The following is a 22,168-nucleotide window of genomic DNA, read 5'->3' on the forward strand; positions in this document are numbered from 1 at the left end:
CCATTAAAACACATAAGTTATTGATGAAAGAGCAGGGAATGATAATGTTGAACCAAGGACTAGAATCTGTCACAGCAGGAAAACAGACTCATCTGAAATGATTCATTCTTGGCACTGACCATGGTTATTACTCATCTCTTTCTTCGATTAAATGTCCCACTGTTTCTCTGTGATTTGAAGTGGACTGGTTTACAGTTCCTTAGTTTCCTCCTTTTACCTACTAATGATAAGAGACCCTGTTGTCTTTTTCCTGCCACCCTATCATCCTCCACCCACTTCCCAAAGATAGTGGCTGCTTGGAGATGGCTTCAATCAGTTGCTGAGGTAAAGGGGATTTTTTCAGGCAAGCAGTCTGAAAGTACTGGAATGAATGAAATATACTTTAATCCACATTGTTGAGGATCCTTCCACCTTCCCCACTGTCTATTTTGCCACTGGGAAAAGTGGTTGTAGAAGACAGAAAATAGAGTCAGCCTTCACTAAAACACCAATTTTGATGAAGGATTTCAAATATTTTCTCTCTCTCCTTTCCTAAAAGCAGGGACTGCTCCCAGTGGAGCAGCCACATCAATCAGAGCTACACAAGCCCCTCCAGACAGGACAGGGCTGATAAAACAAGTACAGAACTTAAAAATGTGAGCCCTCCTTTTTGTCTGCCCTCCTTTGCCATCACAGTAAGTTCAACATCGCAAGCAACATCTTAGAAAACCTTTTTGCTGATCCCCCTCAGAGCCGACCCGTGGGCACCCAGGTCTCATTCTGTGAGTTCCCATGACAAGAGGCATTAAGCATTACGAATTCCCTGGTTTTGAAGACACTCATAACAGAATCCAGGTCCTGGATTTTCTGTCTGGGAGGAGAAGAAGTAGACCAGTGGTAACATGACTTTGGCCACTGATGCCTTCTTCCTGCTGTTTCGGAGCCATTCAGCAGAAGCTTTCCACACCTACTTTGCACTGGTTTTCCACCTTCTTTTTGTGACTGACCATGTCTGTTTTGATAACTAGATCTAGCCAGCTTTCCACTGCAATAGTGCCACCAGCAACTCTTTGCAATGAGGTTACAGTATTTGTCAGTCACGCCTGCTTGATGTTGTGCACTGGGAATTGACCAGATTTTCACCTCAGAGATGGGAATTGAATAGAAATGCAAAATCTGTCTTCCTGGTGGTTGCCCTGTCTTTTGCCACACACCAACCACCTGAGAAGATCTGTATTTGCTGAGGGATGGTGAAAGTGAGGACACAGGAAATGCTCTGCTGGCGACATCCTTGGTTCATCCCTCCCAGGGATGTTTTCAGCAACAGGAGATACCACCTGGGAGAGCACACGAGCCTGGCCACTTTTCATTGTGCTCTTCCAGCATCCACACCAGCAGTAACAGCAATTTCAGAGAGTACATTCCTGCCTGTTGCCTTTAGCATGTCTGTTGACCTGCTGCTCACAAATTTGCTACACCTTTTACAAACCTGCTGATCCTATTTGTATCCACAACCTCCCATGGCAGCAAGTTCCAGAAGATCATTCTCCTCCCCTGCCCTGTATAAAGTCCTTTATATTCCTTTTAAAGCAATCTACCAGACTCATCGATGCCCTCTAATCCCAGTCACAGAGCATCTGATGAGCACAAGGGCCACAATCACCTTCTGATTTTGTAGAGTTGGCCTTTTCTGCTCCTCCTTCTCCAGGGTCAAATCCCAGCCTTCCTAAGACCTCCTCATACAGCAGCTGCCCCATCCCCTTGATCATCAAAGTTGCTCTGCTCACAACTCTGTAAGTTCACCGTGCTCTCAGATCAGAGGCCGGCACTACGCAAATGTGTGTTACAGAGCAGGCAAAAGCTGTCTTCTTTCTTATTTTGAGACCCCAAGCCCTTCTTGATGACATGGCCACTTTTTGCTGCACATCAAGGCTACAATTTTGGTGAACCATCAGTGAAGACTCCATTATGCTTTTCCTGAGCTTTAATAGCCAGATTAAGTCCAGCCTCCTCTGTTTTAGGTTTTTCCCTATCTGTGTCACCTTAGTTATCTACACTGAAACTACTGACCTCCTATTTTTCCATTTGTGAATAACACCGAAAGCTGCATGTAACAAAGCTCCCCTGACCATGTCAGCCTTTCCCCAGTCTCCTGCAGTGATGGAGCATCATCTGACGTTTCTGACAAAAGCCTAAAAGCTGAAGTGTGCAACTCTAACAGCAGATTTTTGGTCTGTATTCCTGGGACACAGTTCTTCACTATCCTCTCCCTGCCCAGATCCCCTGTCATATTCACTTCAAGTAGGTAATGAGTTGCTGAGTAGACACAAATCAACGAGGATGTAGCTGGAGATGGTTAAAAGATAAGGTTTTCCAGTTTGTGCCACTTTTTTACTCCCTGTGTCAGGACCAGAGAGAGATACAGGAGCAGACTATGCCAGCTCCATGCTCTTCAGAGACCCTTGCACATGGAGGGGAGGATCCCAACTATGGATTTATGGAAAGCAATACAGCAAAATGTGCACTGCAGCTGCTCAGCCAGAAAGCTTTTATACTCCCTTCAATGGTTGAGCAGCTGAGTGCCTTTATTCATAGTAGAAGTATATTTATCAAAATTTATGGGTCAGCACTGTTAAAGCCCCATAGATTCAATTTGGACAGGTCACCATTATTTATTTTTCCAGATCATAGCTTCAAACAGGGATATTTTCAGCTGGGATAGAGTTAGTTTTCTTCCTAGTAGGTGGTGCAGTGCTGTGTTTCAGCTCAGTCTGAGAGCAATGCTGATAGCACACCAGTGTTTTAGTTGTTGCTAAGTAAGGTTTACTCTGATCAAGGACTTTCTGATCTCTCATGCTCTGCCAGTGAAGAGGGGCACAAGAAGCCAGGAGGGAGCAGAGATAGGACAGCGGACACAGACTAGCCAAATCCATACCACGGCACATCATGCCTGGGATAAAACCGGGGGGAGCTGGCTGGAAGGTGCTGATCACTGCTCAGTGACAGGCTGGGTATTGGTCCGCAGGTGTTGAGCAATTACACTGTGCATTTTCAGGGTTTTATTCTTCCCTCTCTTCTTGTTTTATCTTTTTCATTACTATTATTACTATTAGTAGTAGTATATTTAATTTTATTTCCATTATTAAACTGGTCTTATCTTAACCCACAGGTTTTACTTTTTTTTTTCCAATTCTCCTCCTCATCCTCCTGGATGCATGGTACTTAGCTATCAGGTGGGGTTAAACAGCAACAAGTATATAGTCCAGATCTCCTCCCAGCCCTGTCTGAATCACTGTAGGAAATACACTCTCTAGAACAGTCTTCCACTTCCGTGCTTTGGGATTCATGGACCAAAGAGCAAAAGCAGATGTGGTGATCCCTAATCATTACACAGACACATGCACTGTGTTCAGAGTCACATGTGTTGCAAAGCCAGGCAGAAGCCCTGGCCCCAGCATAGCCATGCTCCCTCAGACTTCAGCAGAAGCTCACCAGGGGGTTTCTAAACCTTGTGATTTTGATTGCCACCACAAGAGGAGACAGGTGTCACTGCAGCTGGATCTTCTGCCTGGCTGCACACAACAGTGATCCATGGGTGGCTGCACGTGTCCACCTATGGAAGTGGAGGAAGCTACAGCTTCGGCTCCAACTGCATCTTCAGCTCCAAATTCAGCTCTGCAGCAAAAGGGAGACCCTCCCTGACTGAAACTCACCCAAGTAAGGATGCTTGGCCAAAGGAGAAAGAGTGAGAGCAACCCAATCCTTTCCAGTGACAACATTTTAGTGTGCTCATGTGTGGAGCAGCTGTCAGTCTGGAGGTGACATGTCCTACATCACTCACCACCCCAAACAGTCGCAGTCAACATTGGAATGCTTTTCTTGGGGAACAGGAACAAGTCTAAGGGACTTGAGGTGTGAGAAAACAGGTATTGTAACACATTGTGGATCTGATTCTGCATTGAGCTAGGTGAGTTTGATTTGTGCTCAGATTTGTCAGATCTTTGAATCTCAGTTTTTGTCCTTTAAGAGGAAAAGGACTGTAAGTAGACAGCATTGCAGGAAAGTAATTCATGAGGATTGACTGATGACAAGTTGATACCTTTTAAGTGGAGTTGAAGGGTAAATTACCATAGAATAAGAACAGAAGGGTTTGTTCTTCTTTCAAGAATTGTTTCAGGAAGAACAATTTCTGAGCAGCAGCAAAATCAACTGGGAGAACTCAAAGCTAACATGGAAGACGCTTGCCATTCCTTAGGGAAAACTGTACAATTACTTCATATCCTGAAGAAGCTCAAAAAACAAAAGTGAAAGAGTGTAATACCTAACTGGAGTGTGATTTTCTGATATCAAAAGGATATGAGGAATAATAAGCAGATTATGAAAAATGGAGAGGAGGACTAGCCTCTGAAGAAGGCTCTGACTGATGTTAGCAATATGTGTGAGTAAAGTAAGAACAGATAAGTCCATCATGTGCTGGGTCAAGACTTCAGAGCTCAGTCATGAGCCCTGCTATAAGTCATGAGCAACAGAGGAAGATAACAATCACGATATTACAGGATCTCAAGGACTGCAGGCCTCAAGGATCCACACAGCAGAAAGGTGATGATACCCTCATGCCCAGCAGGAAAAAGTGGGGAGGAAGCTGGTGCTGTTGTTAGGCAGGACACGTTCCAGAAGGAGAGCTCTGAACATCCAAGGACAGTATTACACAGGGACAAATGGGAACGAATAGGCAGTGAGTAAATCTAAGCTGGGAATTAGAAAATGAGTCCCTTCCAATCCCATGCTTCCTGTGCTCAAGCTTTTGGGCTGACTTCAAGGAAGTCTTCCAATAAATTACATGAGGACATTTCTAGCTACTGACTGCATAAGCTGCTCTGACAGGGCTTTCGGTGATGTCAGAGCCCCTAGAGAATGACTGACTCTTTCATGGGGGATTTCATTCCCATACATAATAAGCTTATCACAAATGTATCAGCTTTCTGAAAGCAAGAAACAAAGATTTGGAGCTCCTGAAATAGAAAGCCCATGAGTTTGTGTTTGACTGGAAAAAGGGCTGAAGTCCCCAGCCAAGCTGAACTGTAAGCAAATGGTGTGATTTTTGCCTGAGCAAGGACTCCAAGACTGTGTCTAGACTGCATTATTGCCCTGGAGAACACAAACACATCAGAAGGTATCCCAAGGAAAAGGTGTGTAAGAAGGAAGATCCTTCACTCTTCCAACGTCCACCAGAAAATCAGTGAAGGAGCTGAAATTCCTGTGAAAGCCACAGATCCCGTGAGCCCTACGAACACGGCAGATACACGAGAGCTGAGAAGGCAGCTGGATTTTCTAGGAACAAGTGTAAAATCACCACACTTCAGATTGAAGAGCTGAGCTTCCCCAGCAATTTCCGCTCTGAGCTGGGGTGCGGTGGGCTGTTTGGTTACCCCTCAGCCAGTTAATGTCTTGTGATTTCGGGTTAAACAGATCTCAGATTACCGTTTTATTTCCCCCTCATGGCACTGAGCAGCGAGGCCGCCCCCTCTCACGGCAGCAGCCTGCTTCCAGCACCTCTTCCCAGGGTGCTCTCCCACAGCCCCAGGGTGCTCCTGGGGTTTGACCCCTCTCGAAGTCCCTCTCCCGGGGCTCTCAGGGACGTCCTGGAGTATCGTGGTGCCACGGGACCATCTCAGTCTCTGGGTCCCTGCCCTCCCTGGGGTTACCTGGGGCCCCGACAGGACTCCAGCGCTTCCCCAGGACCACGGGGGTCCCCAGGACAGGGAGACCAGATCCCCTCAGCCCCGAGCACCGCAGGCTGCTCCGGGCCGCCCCCCCCCGCCCGCCCCGCTCCGTGCACGTCCCGGTGCCGCAGGAGCTCGACGCTGCCCCGGCCGCGGGTGTCCCCAGGCCGCAGCGCTCCCGGGGGCGGTGGTTCCGCCGGGGGCGGGCCGGGGCGGGGCGGGCCGGCGGAAGCGGGCGGTGGCAGCGCGGGGATGTCGCTGCGGGGCGGGCGGCGGGCGGCGATGTCGGGGTAACGCCGGGCGGCCATGGCGCGGGGGGGCGGCCCGCCGCTGCGGCGGCTGCTGCTGCTGCTCCTGCTGCAGCTCCTGGCGCTCCCCGCCGGCAGCGGCAGCCGCGCCGGGCCCGGTGAGTCCCGGCCGGGGAGCGGGAGGGGGCTCGGGGATGCTCCGCGGGCACAGGGACGCAGGGGCACGTCCGGCGGAGGAGCCGGGCTGGGCGGCCTCGCTGCCCGCCTGGGAGAGTCCCGGCGGCAGAGGCGCCGGTGGGAAACCGACCGGGTCACGTTAAAGTGAGAGGGGACCTGCCTGCCGCGCAGCGCCGGGAGCCGGTCTGAGCCCCGCTGCTCCTGACAGGGGCGGCTTTGAGGTAGCTTCGTGATTTCTCGATGTGATTTGGGTGGTGGGGGCTCTGGGAGCTGTCTCTGGTGGAGCAGCGCTTGTGTCCGGCGCTGCAGAGCAGCGAGAGGTCAGGCACGGTCCCAGAGGGGTTTCTGCTGTACTTGCGGTGGCAGTGATGGGTCTGCTTGGTTTTGCTTGGTTCTGAGGTTACTTTACTTCCAGCACATCCAGGCGGCTGGGATGGAGCGGAGGGCTTGCAGAAATGTGGGTTGCTCTCTGTGGCGGTGATGGGGATCTGGGGTGCACGGGAGCTGAGCCTCCCCATGCAGAGGGTCAGCCCGTGGCTGCAGTGGTGGACAGGTTTGGGAACGTGAGGTTGTTTGCCTGCTTCACCCCATCATAGAGATAGGCTTGTGCCAGCGGTGCCTATCCACTGTTGATGGAGCATAATGACTTCCTCATAGTCTGCAAAGCCTGGAGCTGCTCCGGGGAGCTGATGGATGAGATAGCCTTTTGCCCCAGGTCCACCCTTCTCTGGCATCCTGCTAACTGGGTTCCCAGCCCTGAGGAACTGCCCCTGCCCTTGAGGTGTGGTGGTTGGTTTATCTTGGTGCTGTCCACTGGCTGGGGAAGTGTCCCCACAGAGTCAGGTCTGGGCACTGGTCGAGATCAGTTCCGCCCCAGAGGAGCGAGGGGTCCTCTTCCTGGAACATTTATGGATGGATTTTTGACCTGGGCTATAGGAACAGGGTGTCTGTTACATTATAAATGGGCAAACATCCTGCCACGTAGCCAAGTCTTTACTTGAGTCAGACTGATCATCATCTCTGTAGCTCTAGACAGTGTCTGCTTTGAGATGAGGGTTTCATCCTTTTGATGGGAAGCCCTGAAACCAAGGTATCACTTCCTAAAACTACCATGATCTCATGGTAGTTTGGACAAACAAACCCATGCTCTTGCAGGTGGCTCTTTACTCTGAGAGTCAAATAACGCATCTCTCTGCATCTGTGATTCTGCTGCACTTTGTTTTTTGTCTTAAAAACACTTTTTTAAATGCTTTTTGCATAATAGGTTTGAAAAGTGCTTATGTGGAATCTGGATGGCAGAGGATGGAAACAACATCCATTTGACATTTGACAATCCCCTTGCTCAGTTTAAAGGCTTGTGAACATCATGGAACAGTCGAGTGGGACTTTCCAGGTGTTGCTGTGCTGGTGCAGAGCATACTGAATAGATGGGGACAGACACATACAGAGCGAGCAAATACAAGAGCGTGTGCTCTCGATGCAGATGGGCTGCCAAAGTAAACGCCTTACTTGCGGGTGACCTGTCTTTCTGTCTTTCCTCTGCTGATACTCAGTTTATCTGCTTGTGGTGCTTCCTTGTCAGCCCAGGTGCAGCTCTGGGGTGCCCAGCACAGCGAAGCCTGTGAGCAGGGGCCAGTTCTCACCATGAGAAGCTGCTTCTGGACAGGCTTTGTCCACGCAGGTGTGTTGTTGGTACAGCCTCAGCTGCTGCCGACCTGGTCACCAGCAGCGTGTGAGCAGGGCAGGTCTGCCTGCCTGCCCTCAGCCTGGCACTGTGCTTGAGCTGGTGCCATGTAATTGACCAGTCCTTAATAAATAGCACTGCTCATTGCATGGGGTTTTAATTCTGCAGCCTGGCTGCCCTCTCCTCCCCAAGAACCACACAAATCACGCTTCAGCTTCAAGAGGACGTGCTGGGTGGGTGGTGACCATGGCTGTTGGCTGTGCAGAGCTCGACGGCTGGTGGGGTTAGAATGATAGAATCCTAGTATGGTTTGTGTTGGAAAGGACCTTACATATCATCCAGTTCCAACCCACTGCCACAGGTAGGGACACCTTGCACTAGAGCAGGTTGCTCCAAGCCCCATCCAACCTGGCCTTGAACACTGCCAGGGTTGGGGCAGCCACAGCTTCCCTGGGCAACCTGTACCAGCGCCTCAGCATCCTCACAGGGAAGAGCTTTTTCCTAATATCTAATCTAAATCTCCTCTCAGTTTAAAGTCATTCCCCCTTGCCCTGTCACTACAGACTCTTGCAAAAAGCCCCTCTCCAGCTTTCTTGTCAGCCCCTTTAGGCACTGGAAGCTGCTCTAAGGTCTCCCCAGAGCCTTCTCTTCTCCAGGCTGAACAAGCCCAGCTCTCTCAGGCTGGAGCAGCTTTTATCAAGGCAGGAGGACTTATCCCTGTGCAGGCTGTCTGATGGGACATGTTGCATTGGGCTCTCCCAGCTCTAATCACGCTTTGTGTCCCTGTCTACCCACATCCTGTGTCCAAACACCTCTATGGACCTCCAGAAACAAACATGCCTTCTGCATGCAGACTGCAGCTGGGGTACAGACACCACTGATTAAACATTGCTCCCTTCTGTAACTCCTCTGCAGCAAATGTAACTGGGCTCACTACGATCAGCGCAGGGGATCACAGCCAGCTCTTGTCCGTAGTAGCCCACGCACTGTGCTGCCTTGCAGCCAGGGAGCATTTGCTTCAAAAGCCCCTTTTGTGGTCTCTGCTCCTGGCTGGCGTAGAGAGCAGCACAGCCCTGGCATGGGGGAAAGCTCTGCACACAGGCTGACAGCTTCTCGCTGTCCTGCCCAAGGCTCACCCTTCCCCTGGGTGCCCTCGCCTGGCCCTGTGCATTGAGGTGCTGCAGGAGCTGCTCCCTTGGCTGGACCCTGTGGGTGCGTGGCCACACTCTTCCTCCGGTTGGCTTGCATGGCTGGTATTTCTTGCTCCCCTGTTTCCTCCTTTCCTTGTCAGGTTTACAGGGTGCCCGGAGGCTTTGGCTTGGTAATTTGCCAGGGAATTAAACCCATGATTACTGTTCCTGTCTCTTTGCAGCGCTGTGGGTGAAGGTCAGCATTCATCCTGCTTTGGGGCATGAATCATAGTTCCTGCTAGGATTAGATTCCTCTTGGCATAAAGTACATCCCAAGGCTCTGGTCCTGCTTGAGGATTGTTTCCTCTTTCTTTGGCATCTTTCTTAAACTCTGTTGGGTCCTCTGTGTTTCCAGCATGACCCTGTGCAGTGCTGGAGGAAGGCAAGTTAAACGGTGCTTGCTGCTTTATTCTCTGTTACAAATGAGGAATCTCTGGCTGAAAGATGATTTCTTCCACTCCAGGGAATTCCGGAGTAGAAAGGGAACATCTGGAGGACTTGGCAGAGATGTGAAGATGTTTTCTTCTACCCTTTTGCTGAGTGTTATGAGCCTTGTTTTTGGGTGGGCAACCTGTGCGGTTTCGTCCTCTTGTCAGCCCCGGTGTGATGTTTTTTTTCCATCCCGGCGCTGCAGTGTGGCTGGTTCCTTGCATACAGTAGCACTGATGTACAATTTGCAGGTGGAATTATCAGCGGGCTGGGGGTAATCCATAAGCATAGCTGGGCAGAGGGGTGGATGGTGGATCTAGTTAGTCCTGATGGCACTTTGACTGAATAGCTGTAGTTTTGCATGATCTTTCAGCCTACCCTGGGGCTGTTCTAGCTATCACAGCAGCCTTTTTTCCAGGTAGGAGAATCTTTAGACTTCAGCAGGTACATCTGAAAGTGGAATTAGGTTTGCAGCACATGAATTTTCATCACATTGTGTGTCACAGGGAGGCAGTGGGTTGTGCTGTACGTGTGTCTTAAGCTGGGTAAGACAGATAAGGTTAGATCATGTGCTCAGCAGAGAGATGAGGGCACAGCTCTTGACTGTGTGTACCTGCTGCTGGGCCCTCGAGCACCCCTGCACTACCTGCACCCGTCTGCTCTGCACTGTTTGTCCCTGCTGCCTACTCTATGGTCCTTTCTTGTGACATCAACTTTTACTCCGACCTTTTCCTCCTCTCAATGTCTCTGGTGATCTGCCATCTTCAGAGCGCATCTTGCAGAGGGTACTTTTAGGGCTCTCTGGCTCCAGGTGATGGTTTTGTAGCAGGGGTGTGGATGGTTCTGGCTGGATCACAGTGTATTTAGTGGGACTGGGATGAGAAACCAGGGACACAAAGGGCTCCTCTCCAGCAACCTTTAGACTCCTGTGTGCTCCTGTGGGTGGTTCAGCCCTGCAGCCTGCCCCCAGCAGCCACCCCAGCAAGTGCTGTGCTCTCTGCCTTTCAGACTCCATGTATGTCTCTGAGTACTTCTCTCAGAGTGCACAGAAGCTGTCCTTCTACAGTTGGTATGGGAACGCTAAGCTCTTCCACTTCCATGTGCCGGAAGAAACTGTGCTGCTTCGCTGGCTTCTGCAAGCATCCCGGGGAAAAGGACCTGAGTGCACCGACATGGAGATCACAGTGTATGTATGTCCCTGTGCCGGTGCTTGCCCATGTGGGCTTCCTTTCCTTCTCTTGTCCTTGTTGTTCATGGTTGTGGTTGGTTGATTGTAGGATGTTGGACATGTGTTCTCTAGTTGAAAAAGCCATAGTTTCTTCATGTAGCAGCACTAAATCTGTGTTTAAACCTGTAGGAGCTTAAACCTGTAGGAACATTTTGTTTAAACCTGTGTTTAAACCTGTTGGAGCATTTTGTGTTCCTGTTATCAGTGCATCTGTGGCTGTCTGTCAGATGCGGTGTCTAAGAGACGCCTTAGAAGCACTGGAGATAGCTCCACAGTGAGGCTGGTGTTGCTGCTCATAAGCAAAAGTGTTCCTGGACCTTTCTGTGCCTGGCAGGATCCTGCACATGGTACCAAAGGATGTAGCAGGACTACAGGGGGTTTGAGAGGACCCCAACCGACTGGAGACAGCCAAATTCCCCAGCACAGAGGAACTGAATAGAGTGGGGACACTTTGTGAGGCATGCAGCTGTGTGTGAAGCAGAGATAGGAGAGGAATGCCCAGTCTTGCAGACACAAGAGCATGAGAAGATTGCAAACCTAATGCCAGCCAAAGAAATGCTGCCTAAAGCAGTACTTGAGTTGGAGGATTTCAGGACTTTGAGCTGTAGCTTGGGAGGATACCAAGCTTCCTGGGCAAATTGTGCCCATGGAGACACATGGGTCTCTGGCACCTACTCCACAGAGGTCTCAGGAGTGACTGCAGCAGCTTGACTCGCACTTCCCTGGTCTGTCCTGGACACAGATCAATGCTCTCAGCTGCTCCGGAGCATCCTGGCACAGCTGATCTTCTTTTCTGCTTTCCAGAAAGGTTTCCAATAGCTTGGGGATGTGAGGGACAAGACAACAGCTAAACAATACCCTAAGAAATGAAGACCAGCCCAGCTAAGCTCAAACGGGTTAACACCATATCCACTGTCATGTTTGCCTGCTGGACCTGTTACGTGCGGTTGCACTGCAGTCCAAAAGCAAGCAAATTGAACACCAGATTGGCTGCCCAAATAAATATCTTGCGTGTTACTTTGCTGCCTGCTTTTCTGCTGCTTCAAACGCTGGGCTGCTTATCTGGGAAGCCAAAGTGCTGTTGTACTGAAGTCGGTCACATGGACCTTCCTTGGTAAGCATCTTCTTAGTCTGTCTGCCTGCCCTTCTTAAGAGAAGAAATAGGGAAGATGTAAATCTTGGCTAGAAAATAAAAGCTCTCTGTTGACGATTCAGCCTATATGGGGAATTTGCTAATGGTTATAAAAAAGGAGTAGTTTTGCGCCTGGGGCTTAACCTTAGTAAGTGTGAAAATTTGCTTTCAGGCTTCATGGAATTATGTAAATCCTTATCTTAATAGGCAGCCAAGTTAAACCAATCTCTAAATAAATCCCAGATAAGCTAATAGCAGCCAGTCCTCATCAGATGAAAACGATGGCTCTTGTGGCCCACTTGAAAATGTGGGGTTTTCCACCCTGCTCCCTCTCAGATCCCAGGCCAACCTGGGTGTCCCCTGATGAGCTTGTATCCCAGTTTGTTTTGCCAGTGTCTTTACACCCCTTGATTTATTTGCATTCTGGTTTCTCTCACAGGCACTTTCGTTATGGGGCCCCTCCTGTAATTAACCCACTGGGCACTCGTTTTCCTGCTAATGCCACTGTCCGTCCTTCCTATAACATCAGCATCACTCTGAGCAGTGCTGTGCAGAACACCACATTTGTGAACATCACCAGCCCTGCTGCTGGAGACTGGTTCATCGCTGCCCACCTCCCTGAGGCTGCTGGCAGGATTGAAGTGAAGGTGAGGGTCCTGGTGAAGCTCTCAGCCATCGTGCTCTGCTCAGTGTGTCTTGCCACAGCTGACCCATCTCCTCTCCCCTCCTGCAGGGTTTCTCCACTCCATGCCCCTATATGTTCCAGGCAGATATGTTTGTGCTCAGACTCACTGATATGCCTGCTCTGGAGCCTGGTGTTGCCATGCCACAAACAGTTGTCTCGCCTGCTAAGCCACTGCATGTCAAGTGAGTGAGAGCAGCGGGTGGAAGGACTTATGGCCATGGTGGGGCGGGATTTCCCATGGGTGCTGCTTAGGGAAGCCACTGTTGTTCCCGTGTGAGGCTGGAGCTGGGCTCTCCGTGCCTGTTTGCCAAGCTCCCTGCAGCAGTGGTAGGGTTTGCACAGGGAGCACGCACCTCTCCGGCTCTTCCCGGGTGGTCCTAGAGGTCCAGCTGTGGGAATTGTAGTTCTTGGAGATGTTTCCCTTGGGAAGGATGTTCACAACACCAAGCAGAACCAGCCAGCTCTTGCCACAAACCCCCAGCACTGTGGTGGGTCACAGCTGGCTTATGTGGAGAGCACAAAGCTCTGCCAACTGCTGGTCTCCCTTCCTCCTGCAGGGTCTTTGTTCCCAAGCATGCTGCGGGGATGCGGTTTGAGCTGCGAAGCTGTGTGACAAGCGAGCGGAAAGCGTGTGCCGTGCGGGTAGTGCTGGGCTCCATCACACTGCCCCAGTCCTTCCAGAAGATCATCACCTGCACTGGGAGCGTAAACTGCAGCCTGGCCCTGGAGTCACCCCCCTGGGAGAAGTGGCTGCAGATCATGGTGGAGAGTCTTGGCCCTGCCAATGCCAGTGTGTCTGTGGAGATGCTCGCTTCTTTCACAGGTGGGCTTCCACTTTCTCTAGCCCTGTGGGAAGGACCAGAGAGAACTTTGTGTCTACTGTGTCTCTCTTGAGCCTTGGGGTAGGTGGCTGTCTTCCCTAGCATGCTGGCATAACCTTGGGGGCTGGAACATAGTTGTTGCTTTGAGGTCAAAAGTGAAGGCTTCAGTGTTCACCCAAGAGGGAACTCCCTGGAGATGCCTGTTTTGGAAACGCCTGAAAAGTTTGGGGTCTCTGAAACAATGATATTTTCCAAAGCCTGTTTGTGAAGTAGTGCCTGACTTACTTGAAATCTTGCGGGGAAAGTAATTTGGGGTTACTGCACTGTGATGTTATGTTGACTGTCGATTGGGAATAAGCAGGCTAGAGACAAGAAACCATTTCACAGAGGTTTCTTTGGGGTAATGTCTTGGGTAGCGAGGGGATGTCACCATTTTGGGTGACACCCTGTGACTCAGAAGGTTACAAGGTCCTTGTGGCTGTGACAGGCACCTTTGCATCCTCCTATTACATGACCATAATCCCTGTTTGACTCTTGGAAGCTCACCAACGAGGCACATTTTCTGCTGGGGGTTCTGCCATCCCCTCTTCAAAGCGGAGCCTGAACCCATGTGCTGGAGGGCCTTGCACTCACAGTCGAGGTGTTAGAGGGGAGCACTAGAGTCTCTGGGAGCGATGGACAAGCGTCCATCATGTTCCAACTTGTGGATGCTGATGCTAGAGTTCCCTCTGCAAAGATGGTGCCTTTCAGGGGCTGTAGCGAATGCATGAACCAGCTGAAATACCTCCAGTTTGTGCTGTCACTTGACGGTCTGGAGCTGCTGGGGCCCTGCCTGGATGAGGTGCTAGTCCTGCCTGTGCTGATTCCTTTCCCTTTTTGCTTTACAGCTTGCAGACCAGGAAGTACCAGTTCATTTCTTAACTTCAGCAGCCTAAACCAGAGCCAAACTGGTCCCAGACCAGGTAGCACAGGAGCAGCAGGGAGCTCCGCTCTGTCTGCCACAGAGGCTTCACACAACGTCTCTGGCCAGAGGAGCTTCTGCCTGCAGAACCAGCCCGTCGTTCGTGAGGATCTGGATGTGGTGTCTGTGCGCTACAGGCTCTTGAATGGTCCCAGTGTGCCTGTGAACAACCTCTCCCCGACCCTGCTCCTCCTCAGCCTGAACACTGGCATGGACAGCGGGGGTTCCCTCGTGATCAGTCTCTTGCTTAACAAGGTGTGGAGGCTCTCGGATGGGATTGTCTCCCCTTTGCAGGGCTCTGTGCCTGCTCCTGGGTGGGTTTGTCAGCAAACTCCAGGGGTTGTAGGTACCGGTGGGACTATTTATCTTCCCTTTTGTTGTCACAAAACACTCTGAGCTTCTTTTAGCTACTTCCAGCATGTCCCACCTGCCAGCTCCAGTTCAGGTGCCACAGCTTGCTGGCATGTGGTGGCAGTGACGCAGAGGAGATGAAATGGAAAGCAGCTGCAGTGCCATCTTCTGCACAGGAGCCTGGCACCCTGCCACCAGGATAGGAAACTGAGCAGGGAAACCCAGGGATGTTCCTGCCCAAGTCACTGATTCCCAGTCCCCTTCAGTGACATCCCAAAATCAGCCCCCTGAAATTCTGTGTAAGTTCCTGAGGGCTGCAGCAGGGCTCAGCCCTGGTGTCCTGCTGCCTCTGGCTCCTGCCCCTGTGCTCCTGCTGAAGTGATGTGTGAGTGCCCCAGCTCTGGGGCAGTTTCCCCATGAGGCCCCCCACGAGCCCCTCTTGCCTTTCAGCCAGCTTGTGACACGGTGGCAGCGCAGGGTGAGCTGAGCATGGGTTTGCCCAGGAAAAGCTGCTGAGTTGCTGGGTGACCTTGATCTGCAGGGTCATTGTCCCCTGCTGCTCCTGGGGGCAGCATGGGAGAGGAGTTGTGCCAGGGGGTGGCATCGGGCGCTCTGACCTGGGACACTGCTCTGTTTGCACAGACATCCGTGAACTTGGCCAATGCCTCCGTGGTAGCATGTGTGAGTGCTGCTTCACCGGTGCTGTCCTTCAATGCCACACACAACTGCAGCACAGGTAGGAGATGCTGGCACCTGATGCCAGCTCAGCGACACCATCTCGGGGCTTTGCTTTTAGGCTTGTGAGCTGTCAACTGGCTCTGGACTTCACAGTGTCCCAAGGAAGCTGATTTTGGCACGAGCCCTTGTGAAGTCTTTGTGCTGGCATGTGCCTAAGGTGCTAGTGTGGCACCCAGAGTTAGTCTCCAACAAAGGAAGGTCTCATTACTGTCTGGGGCTCTTCCAGCCTTGTTGGCAAGAGGTTTGGGGATGGTCAAGGTATTGCTGGTGTGTAGAGAAGCTAAGCTCTGCACTGGAGGACTAGCCAAGCAAACAGGGTGCTCCAAGTACCTTGAGCTGTCTGTGCAGGGCTGAGAGCTGAGACGAAAGAATAAACAAGGGTCTCAGGGGCAAGGGTCCTCTCCATTCCCCAGGTACTTCCTGAGGATGGGAGCAGGAGCCACAGGAGCCTCTGATTCCTGCGCAGTCCATCTCGGCATAGGATTGCTGTGGGCCCTTCTCCCCTAGTCTTGGCACATCACAGCACCCTCTTTTCCTTAAGCTTTTTTCCAGGGCTACCCTCTGAGTGTGAGCACATCCTCTGCGGAAGCGACGCTGATTGTCCTGTACCCACAGACGGATGACTGGTTCCTCTCCCTGCAGCTCACCTGCCTGAAGGGCCAGGGGTGAGTGCTGTGCCATCCCACCTCGGCGCTGGTTCAGAGCGCTCTGTCTCCACATCCCACTGCCATTGACTGGCGTAAGCAAAACCAAACCCCTGTCCTCGCCACCATGCCATGGGCTCAGCTCAGCTGGTAGCAGGTGAACTGCGGCTGCAGAGGGAGCAGGGGATGGGTGACCATGTCAGCTTGCTCGCTTGTGAGCACCCAAACAGTTTCTCTAGTGCTCAGCTGGCACATCTCATGCAGGCTGCAGATGGCAGAGCCTGGCTGGATGAGCTTCCTCTTGCCCAGGTGGATTTTGAGGTGATAAATTGGCAAATGAAAATACTGCTGTTACTCCTTTGAGGTGTCCCTTAGATGTAGGCAGCTGTGCCCATACTCCTGCAGTTTGACTAGAAAGCAGAAGCTCGGTCCTTGTGTAAGGGGCCAAGGGTGCACTGTAAAACAGTGCTAGTGATACTGCAGTCAGTTATGGGCACTGGAGTCTGCTATGGGTGTCAGGAGAGCTGATGGCTGCACATCAGTTTGGCAGTTCAAGTGGAGAGGGAATCAACTCTGCTTCAAACTCTGGGGAGGGATGAATAGATCCCAGAATATCAGGGAGCTTGCGTACACAGGCATGGCCTGAGCCAGAGCAGGGTGCTTCCTGGGCACAAGGCTGCCCCAGAGGACCAGTGTACCAACGTGACCTGCTCTCCTTGCAGTCATTGTAATGCTGCAGAAGCCAAAGTGACCGTCTTTGCATACCTCACCCCCTGCTTCAACGACTGTGGGCCGTACGGACAGTGCAGCCTCCTGAGAAGACATGGCTACCTCTATGCTGGCTGCAGCTGCAAGGCTGGTGAGTGCATGTTCTAGGAAGTTTTGCCATCCTCCCCAAGGGGAGGACACATGTTGATGGTGGTGGTGTTTGGGTAGGGCAGCCTGGGGTCTGCCGCAGCTGCCAGGAGCAGCCTGGTGTCACAGTGCCTGCCCAAAGAGCCCTTAGCACCTCTTGGAGAGCATCCTGACTTGGAATGCTGTGTTCTAGGGAGCAGCGAGTACCTCAAGGAAAATGGGGAATTGGGCTGAGGACAGCTCAGGGCTTGGAGAGGTGCTCCTGAGCACCCCCAGATTGATCAGGGTGCTGGCAGGGCTGCTGGCAGGGCTGCTGGAAGTGCCTGCACCGGAGCCTGTGCCTTCCAGGGAGGTTTGTTATGTGGGGTCCTGGTATGGGTGCTACGAGGTCAGGCTGCATCCCTGCCTGTGCTTTGCCATGGTGCTGTCTCCTGCCAAGAGCCAGCACGCAGGCCAGCCCTTGGGCTTGGAGGTGCCCCTGGGGGAGGAACATCTGTGTCAGCTGATAATTATCTTAACAGGATGAGAAGGCTGGGCTGTAGTCAGTGGCGTAGGGAAGATGATAGCTCTGCTGTGCCTGGGTGGTACGTGTACCTGTTCCCAGCAGAAGGACAGGGTAAACTGTGGTTCAGTGCTGCTTTGGGTCTGAGCCAAGACATCCCTGCTGTCTGCTGCAGTGCTGATGATGGGTGTGGAGCGAGATGGAGAGCAGCATCCTCATTTCCCTGAGGGGTGCCAGGTTCTGGGAAACGCAGAGCACCCCAAGGGAACCGGAGAATCAGGCTGAGGACAGCTTTCTGTTGAATCACTTGGAGCAAAATGCCCCATCTGCATATTCGTGACCCAGAAATAAACTGGAGAGAGCAGTTTCCCCAGGCTCTGCCTGGCAGGGAGCCTGCACAAGGAGCAGAGCTGCTGGCTTGGTTTCTAGTGGCACTGTAGCTACTTTTAACTCTGCCTCTGGACCATGGGGTGGCTGCACATACCCAGGCTGCCCTGTGACTGACCTTCTTCCCCCAAAGCAGGGTGTGAGCAAAAATAAACTCAAAGAAAAAAAAAGGCAGGTGTGTGTTCACAGGAGACTGTCTCAGCTCAGTCCTTCGTCAGCAGGCTGAGAACTGTGCCCTGTGTCATCACACTGTCCTCTAGGAAATGCTCACTCCCACTGTCCTGTGCAGACTTGGGTGCCACTGCGGACTGAGGCACTGGGTTTGATCACACTAGAGAAGAGGAGTTACAATCACACCTTGGGCTGTGCATGGGGCTACAAGGACCCTGAGCTGGGCTCTTCTTGGGGAGCAGAGGGAAGGGGCAAGAGGCCACAGACCTGGGCTGCAGCAAGGAAACTTCCAGCTAAATTGAAGAAGACAGCTTTTTCCCCTGTCGGAATTGTTCATCATTGCACAGTGTCCATGGCCACATCCTTGAGGATCTTCAAATCTGTTGGGCAAGGCCAGAGCTGCAAAGCTAGAGCAATCTCACCTGGCTTTGCAGTCTGCCCCGATGTGCCAAGTGGTAGGAGGAGCCCAGTAATGTCTTCCTCAGTGCTGTGGTTCATTCTCCACCCTGGTTCCAGGGATGTGTAGGGATCTTTCACCCAGCCTACACCATCATGTGAAGCATCTGAGGCTCAAAAGCCTGATGTACCACCATCAAGTAGCACGTGTGTTGAGTTATTGGAGGGGTGAAAAGTACCATTCTGGACAGACCCACGCTGTAGGTAGGGTGGCCTCTGCTACATGGGAACAACCTGTGGGATGCCCCCAGAGCAGATGCAGGGCACTGCTGGGGTTCCCCAAGACTTTTCACAGCAGAGCATGCAATGAGTAGAGACCATCCTGAGACCAGGAGTGGGAGTGGCTGATGGACCAAGTGAGAGGAGGCTCAGGGCTGTGAATCCTGCTTCTGAGGCATCCCAGGCTCTTGCTGGGTGCTGCAGGAGGACAGGGTAGTGCAGCGAGATCCACACAAGCCTCTCTGCTCTGCAGGTTGGGGAGGGTGGAGCTGCACGGACGATGCCAAGGCCCAGTCTATCAGTGTGCAGAACCTGGCCACCCTCCTGCTCACCCTAAGCAACCTCATGTTCCTGCCGGCCATAGCGGTTGCTGTTTATCGCTACTACCTGGTGGAGGCCTCCGTCTACACCTACACCATGTTCTTCTCCACGGTAGGGACTGCCTTTTGTCGGGTCCCCTCTCACCTCCCGCTGAGCATCAGGAATGCTGCATCAGTCTGCAGTCCTTGGTAGAGGAGCTTCTAGGACTGTTGGACAAGCACCTCCATGGGCACATCCTGCTCCTTCAGAGCTGGGCAGAAGTGTTACTTTCACTGGGCTCTTATGTTTGGGGGTGGGAGCCCAGGGAGCAGAGATGGGTGTCTTCGTCTTGGCTGCGTGAGGAGCATTGCACTCTTGAAAGGTGCTGTCCTAGGAGCTCTCCTAGAGAGCAAGTTGATGGCTGCTCTCATCTGCTTTCTGTAAAACCATGGTGGAGCTTTGGGGAGGCACTTCCAGGAGGGATCCTGCTGCCAGGGGCTGAGCCTTCTGCCTCTCCTTCCTAGAAAGCCGTGTGGTGCTTCTGGATTCACGCTAGCCTTTGCTTTTGTCCCCGGCTCTAGTTCTACCATGCGTGCGACCAGCCAGGCATCGCGGTGCTGTGCATCATGGACTACGACACACTGCAGTACTGTGACTTCTTGGGCTCTGTGGTGTCCATCTGGGTGACGATCCTGTGCATGTCCCGCGTGAAGAAGATCCTGAAATACGTGAGTGTCAGGTAACCCTGCACGGCAGGGCCAGACCTGAGCCAGCCGAGCCACGGGCGGCCGCACTGAGCCCTCTCATAGCTGCGTTTCAGTTACACAGCCTAGCCCAGTGACAAAGCCTGTCCGACACTCAGTGCCACCCTGGTTTTAAACCACTGGCTTGTTCTGTCCTGGGATTGTGAACCTGTGTGCTTGTAGGGACTGGGATTTGTGGGAAAGGTTCATGGATCCTCTGGTTTCTCCTTCTGAAGGTGCTGCTCCCAAGTCCTGCATGCACGTAGGGCTGGGTGGCCAGGAGGTGAGGTCCTCCATGCCTTGGGCACGGCTGGCTGTGCTCTGGCAACAGATGAGCTGTTGGTGACAGTGGTGGTGTCTCATTCCCAGGTCCTTTTCGTCTTGGGGACCCTGTTAATTGCCATGTCCCTGCAGCTGGACCGCAGAGGGGTGTGGAACATGATGGGTCCCTGCCTCTTTGCCCTCGTCATCATGGTTGCAGCGTGGGTAAGTAAGGGCAGTGAGGCAGGACTTGCTGTCCTTTGCTCCCTTCTGGAGAATGATGGTGGCAGAGCAGACCCTGGCTACAGCCCATCCATAGGCATGGCTTGATCTGCTCCAAAAGTCTCCTCAGAGTGATTTTATTTTGGCCTTTCAGTTCTTAAAAGGGGTCTGTAAGAAAGATGGGGAAAGACTTTTTAGTGGGGCCAGTTGCGACAGGGTGAGGGGTGATGGTTTTAAACTAAAAGTGGGGAGGCTTTTAGGCTGGATGTGAGGAAGAAATTCTTTACAGTGAGGGTGGTAAAATCCTGGCACAGGCTGCCCAGAGAGGTGGTGGATGCACCATCTCTGGAGACGTTAAAGGCCAGGCTGGATGTGGTTCTGGGCAACCTGATGTAGTTGAAGATGTCCGTGCTCATTGCAGGTGGGTGGACTACATGACCTATCAAGGTCCCTTCCAACCCAAACTATTCTATGATTCTGTGAAGCACTCAGATGGAGGGGGGGCAAGGCAAGGTGTCTGTCCATCCCTTGTAGCTGAGAGATCCCTGGTTATGGGTCTCGGCACAGTCCAGCTGCCGCAGCTCCAATTGAGTGCATGCCCGTGGCTGCAGTGTTGCCCCAGAAGGGTCATCTGTTGCCCTTGCAGTGGGAAGGAGCTATAGCATCTGTGCTGGGCTTTGGTGCCACAGCTGGGTGTGGGCTTTTGCATGCAAAAGATGGGCCCAAGAAGAGGGGAGAATGAATCTCTCGGGGGCAGCAGGCACAGCTTCTTGCTGTGAGGTTGGTAGATGCTCCTGGGTCAGGCAGCACTGCCTGTTCCCCCTGTCTAAACTTCTTGGGTGCTTAACCTTCTGTGCTCTGACACCTCCAGGTTTACCACGGTGTGAAGCGCAGGCACTGCTATCCCTCCTCGTGGAAGCGCTGGGTTTTCTACCTCCTCCCAGGGATCACCTTGGCTTTCATTGCCATCTCAGTATATGCATTCATGGAAACCAATGAGAACTATTACTACACCCACAGCATCTGGCACGTCCTGGTGGCTTGCAGCGTTGCTTTCCTGCTTCCTCCTCGGGACAAGCATAAAAAGCCCTGGGCCTGGTCACAGAAGCTCACTTGTCGCTATCAGATCTGCCAGAACGACCGTGAGGAGCTGTACGCTGTGACATGAACTGTTCTGCTCCTGGTGGCAGAGGTGGAGGCTGCTGAGGTTGCTCTTGGCCTGGGCTGCCCCTCTCTCGCACGTCAGCAATCCTCTTACATGCTTGGTCAGTGGCTGGGAGGGTGCAGCATACACCAGGTTTAAAGATGGAGATGGTGGGCTTGTCTTGTAAGGGCAAGCTTGAGGCCACCTCTGCTTTTCTGCTGGGATGGGGCAGGCTCTTTGTGGTTCTAGATCAAGGAATAGCCTGTCCTGCACCTCCCCATGGCCCTGGGGGAAATCGCCAACCCATCTGCCCCTCCTGCTGTATCCATGAGGCTTGGGCTTAGCCCGCACTGAGCTGCACCCCCTTCCCTAGCAGAGGGCTGTGAGGCAGGGGTTTCCCCTGCTGTCCTGCAGTCAGCATTTGAACCCAAGAAAGATGGGTTTCTTCTGACCTGGGGGACAAACACTGCCGCATGCCCTTGGTGCTGCTGGGGAGGAAGCTGATCCTGGTGTGTACGGGGCCCTTGTCTGCCATCTCCACGGGGGTCTCGAGCCTCTCTTGCTACGAAACGGGCAGTGCTGCTCTTACCTAGTCCTGGTTCTGGGGAGGGGAAGAACAAGGCTGGGACCTGGGCCCTGGATTCAGGCTCAGACTTCACAGGAATGTGAAAAAAACAAGGTGGGGACATGCAAGAAGAAGCAGCAGCATCTCGCCCAGAGCTGTGAAACCTGCAGCAGTGCAGGGTTCAGTCCAAGTTAATTTTAGCCGTCAGCTCAGCTAGAAGGAGCCAGGCTGCTGCACTGTCCCCTTCCTCCCTTGATGTTCAGGTATTTACAGTCTTCCTCCCTTTTGTGGGTTTGGTGTGTGTGCAGCTCTGCCTGGGGCAGTGTGTGTGGTCCAGGACAGGGTCTGAGCTG

General features: G+C 52.5%; 1 protein-coding gene across 2 annotated transcripts; it reads left to right on the forward strand.

The window, feature by feature from the left end:
* Positions 1-5,966: 5,966 nt before the first annotated feature.
* PGAP6 (post-GPI attachment to proteins 6) lies at positions 5,967-21,838 on the forward strand. Of its 2 annotated transcripts, none has more exons than XR_009968665.1 (13): positions 5,967-6,108; positions 10,439-10,616; positions 12,230-12,437; positions 12,524-12,657; positions 13,033-13,298; positions 14,184-14,512; positions 15,251-15,344; positions 15,888-16,011; positions 16,713-16,849; positions 18,834-19,012; positions 19,462-19,619; positions 19,993-20,109; positions 20,978-21,145. XR_009968665.1 is itself a non-coding variant. In XM_062639460.1 (13 exons), the coding sequence occupies exons 1-13, from the start codon at positions 6,009-6,011 to the stop codon at positions 21,272-21,274; spliced, it is 2,310 nt and encodes a 769-aa protein (XP_062495444.1). In that variant the 5' UTR covers positions 5,967-6,008; the 3' UTR covers positions 21,275-21,838. The 2 variants fall into 2 exon arrangements, 1 of the variants encoding a protein (XP_062495444.1); XM_062639460.1 differs by having other exon boundaries at positions 19,462-19,608; positions 20,978-21,838.
* The last annotated feature ends 330 nt before the right edge of the window (positions 21,839-22,168 follow it).

This window comes from Pezoporus occidentalis, unplaced genomic scaffold, assembly GCF_034315485.1.
Source record: "Pezoporus occidentalis ecotype Australia unplaced genomic scaffold, CSIRO_AGI_Poc_V1 ctg60, whole genome shotgun sequence".
In the NCBI taxonomy this organism is placed as follows: Eukaryota; Metazoa; Chordata; class Aves; order Psittaciformes; family Psittacidae; genus Pezoporus; species Pezoporus occidentalis.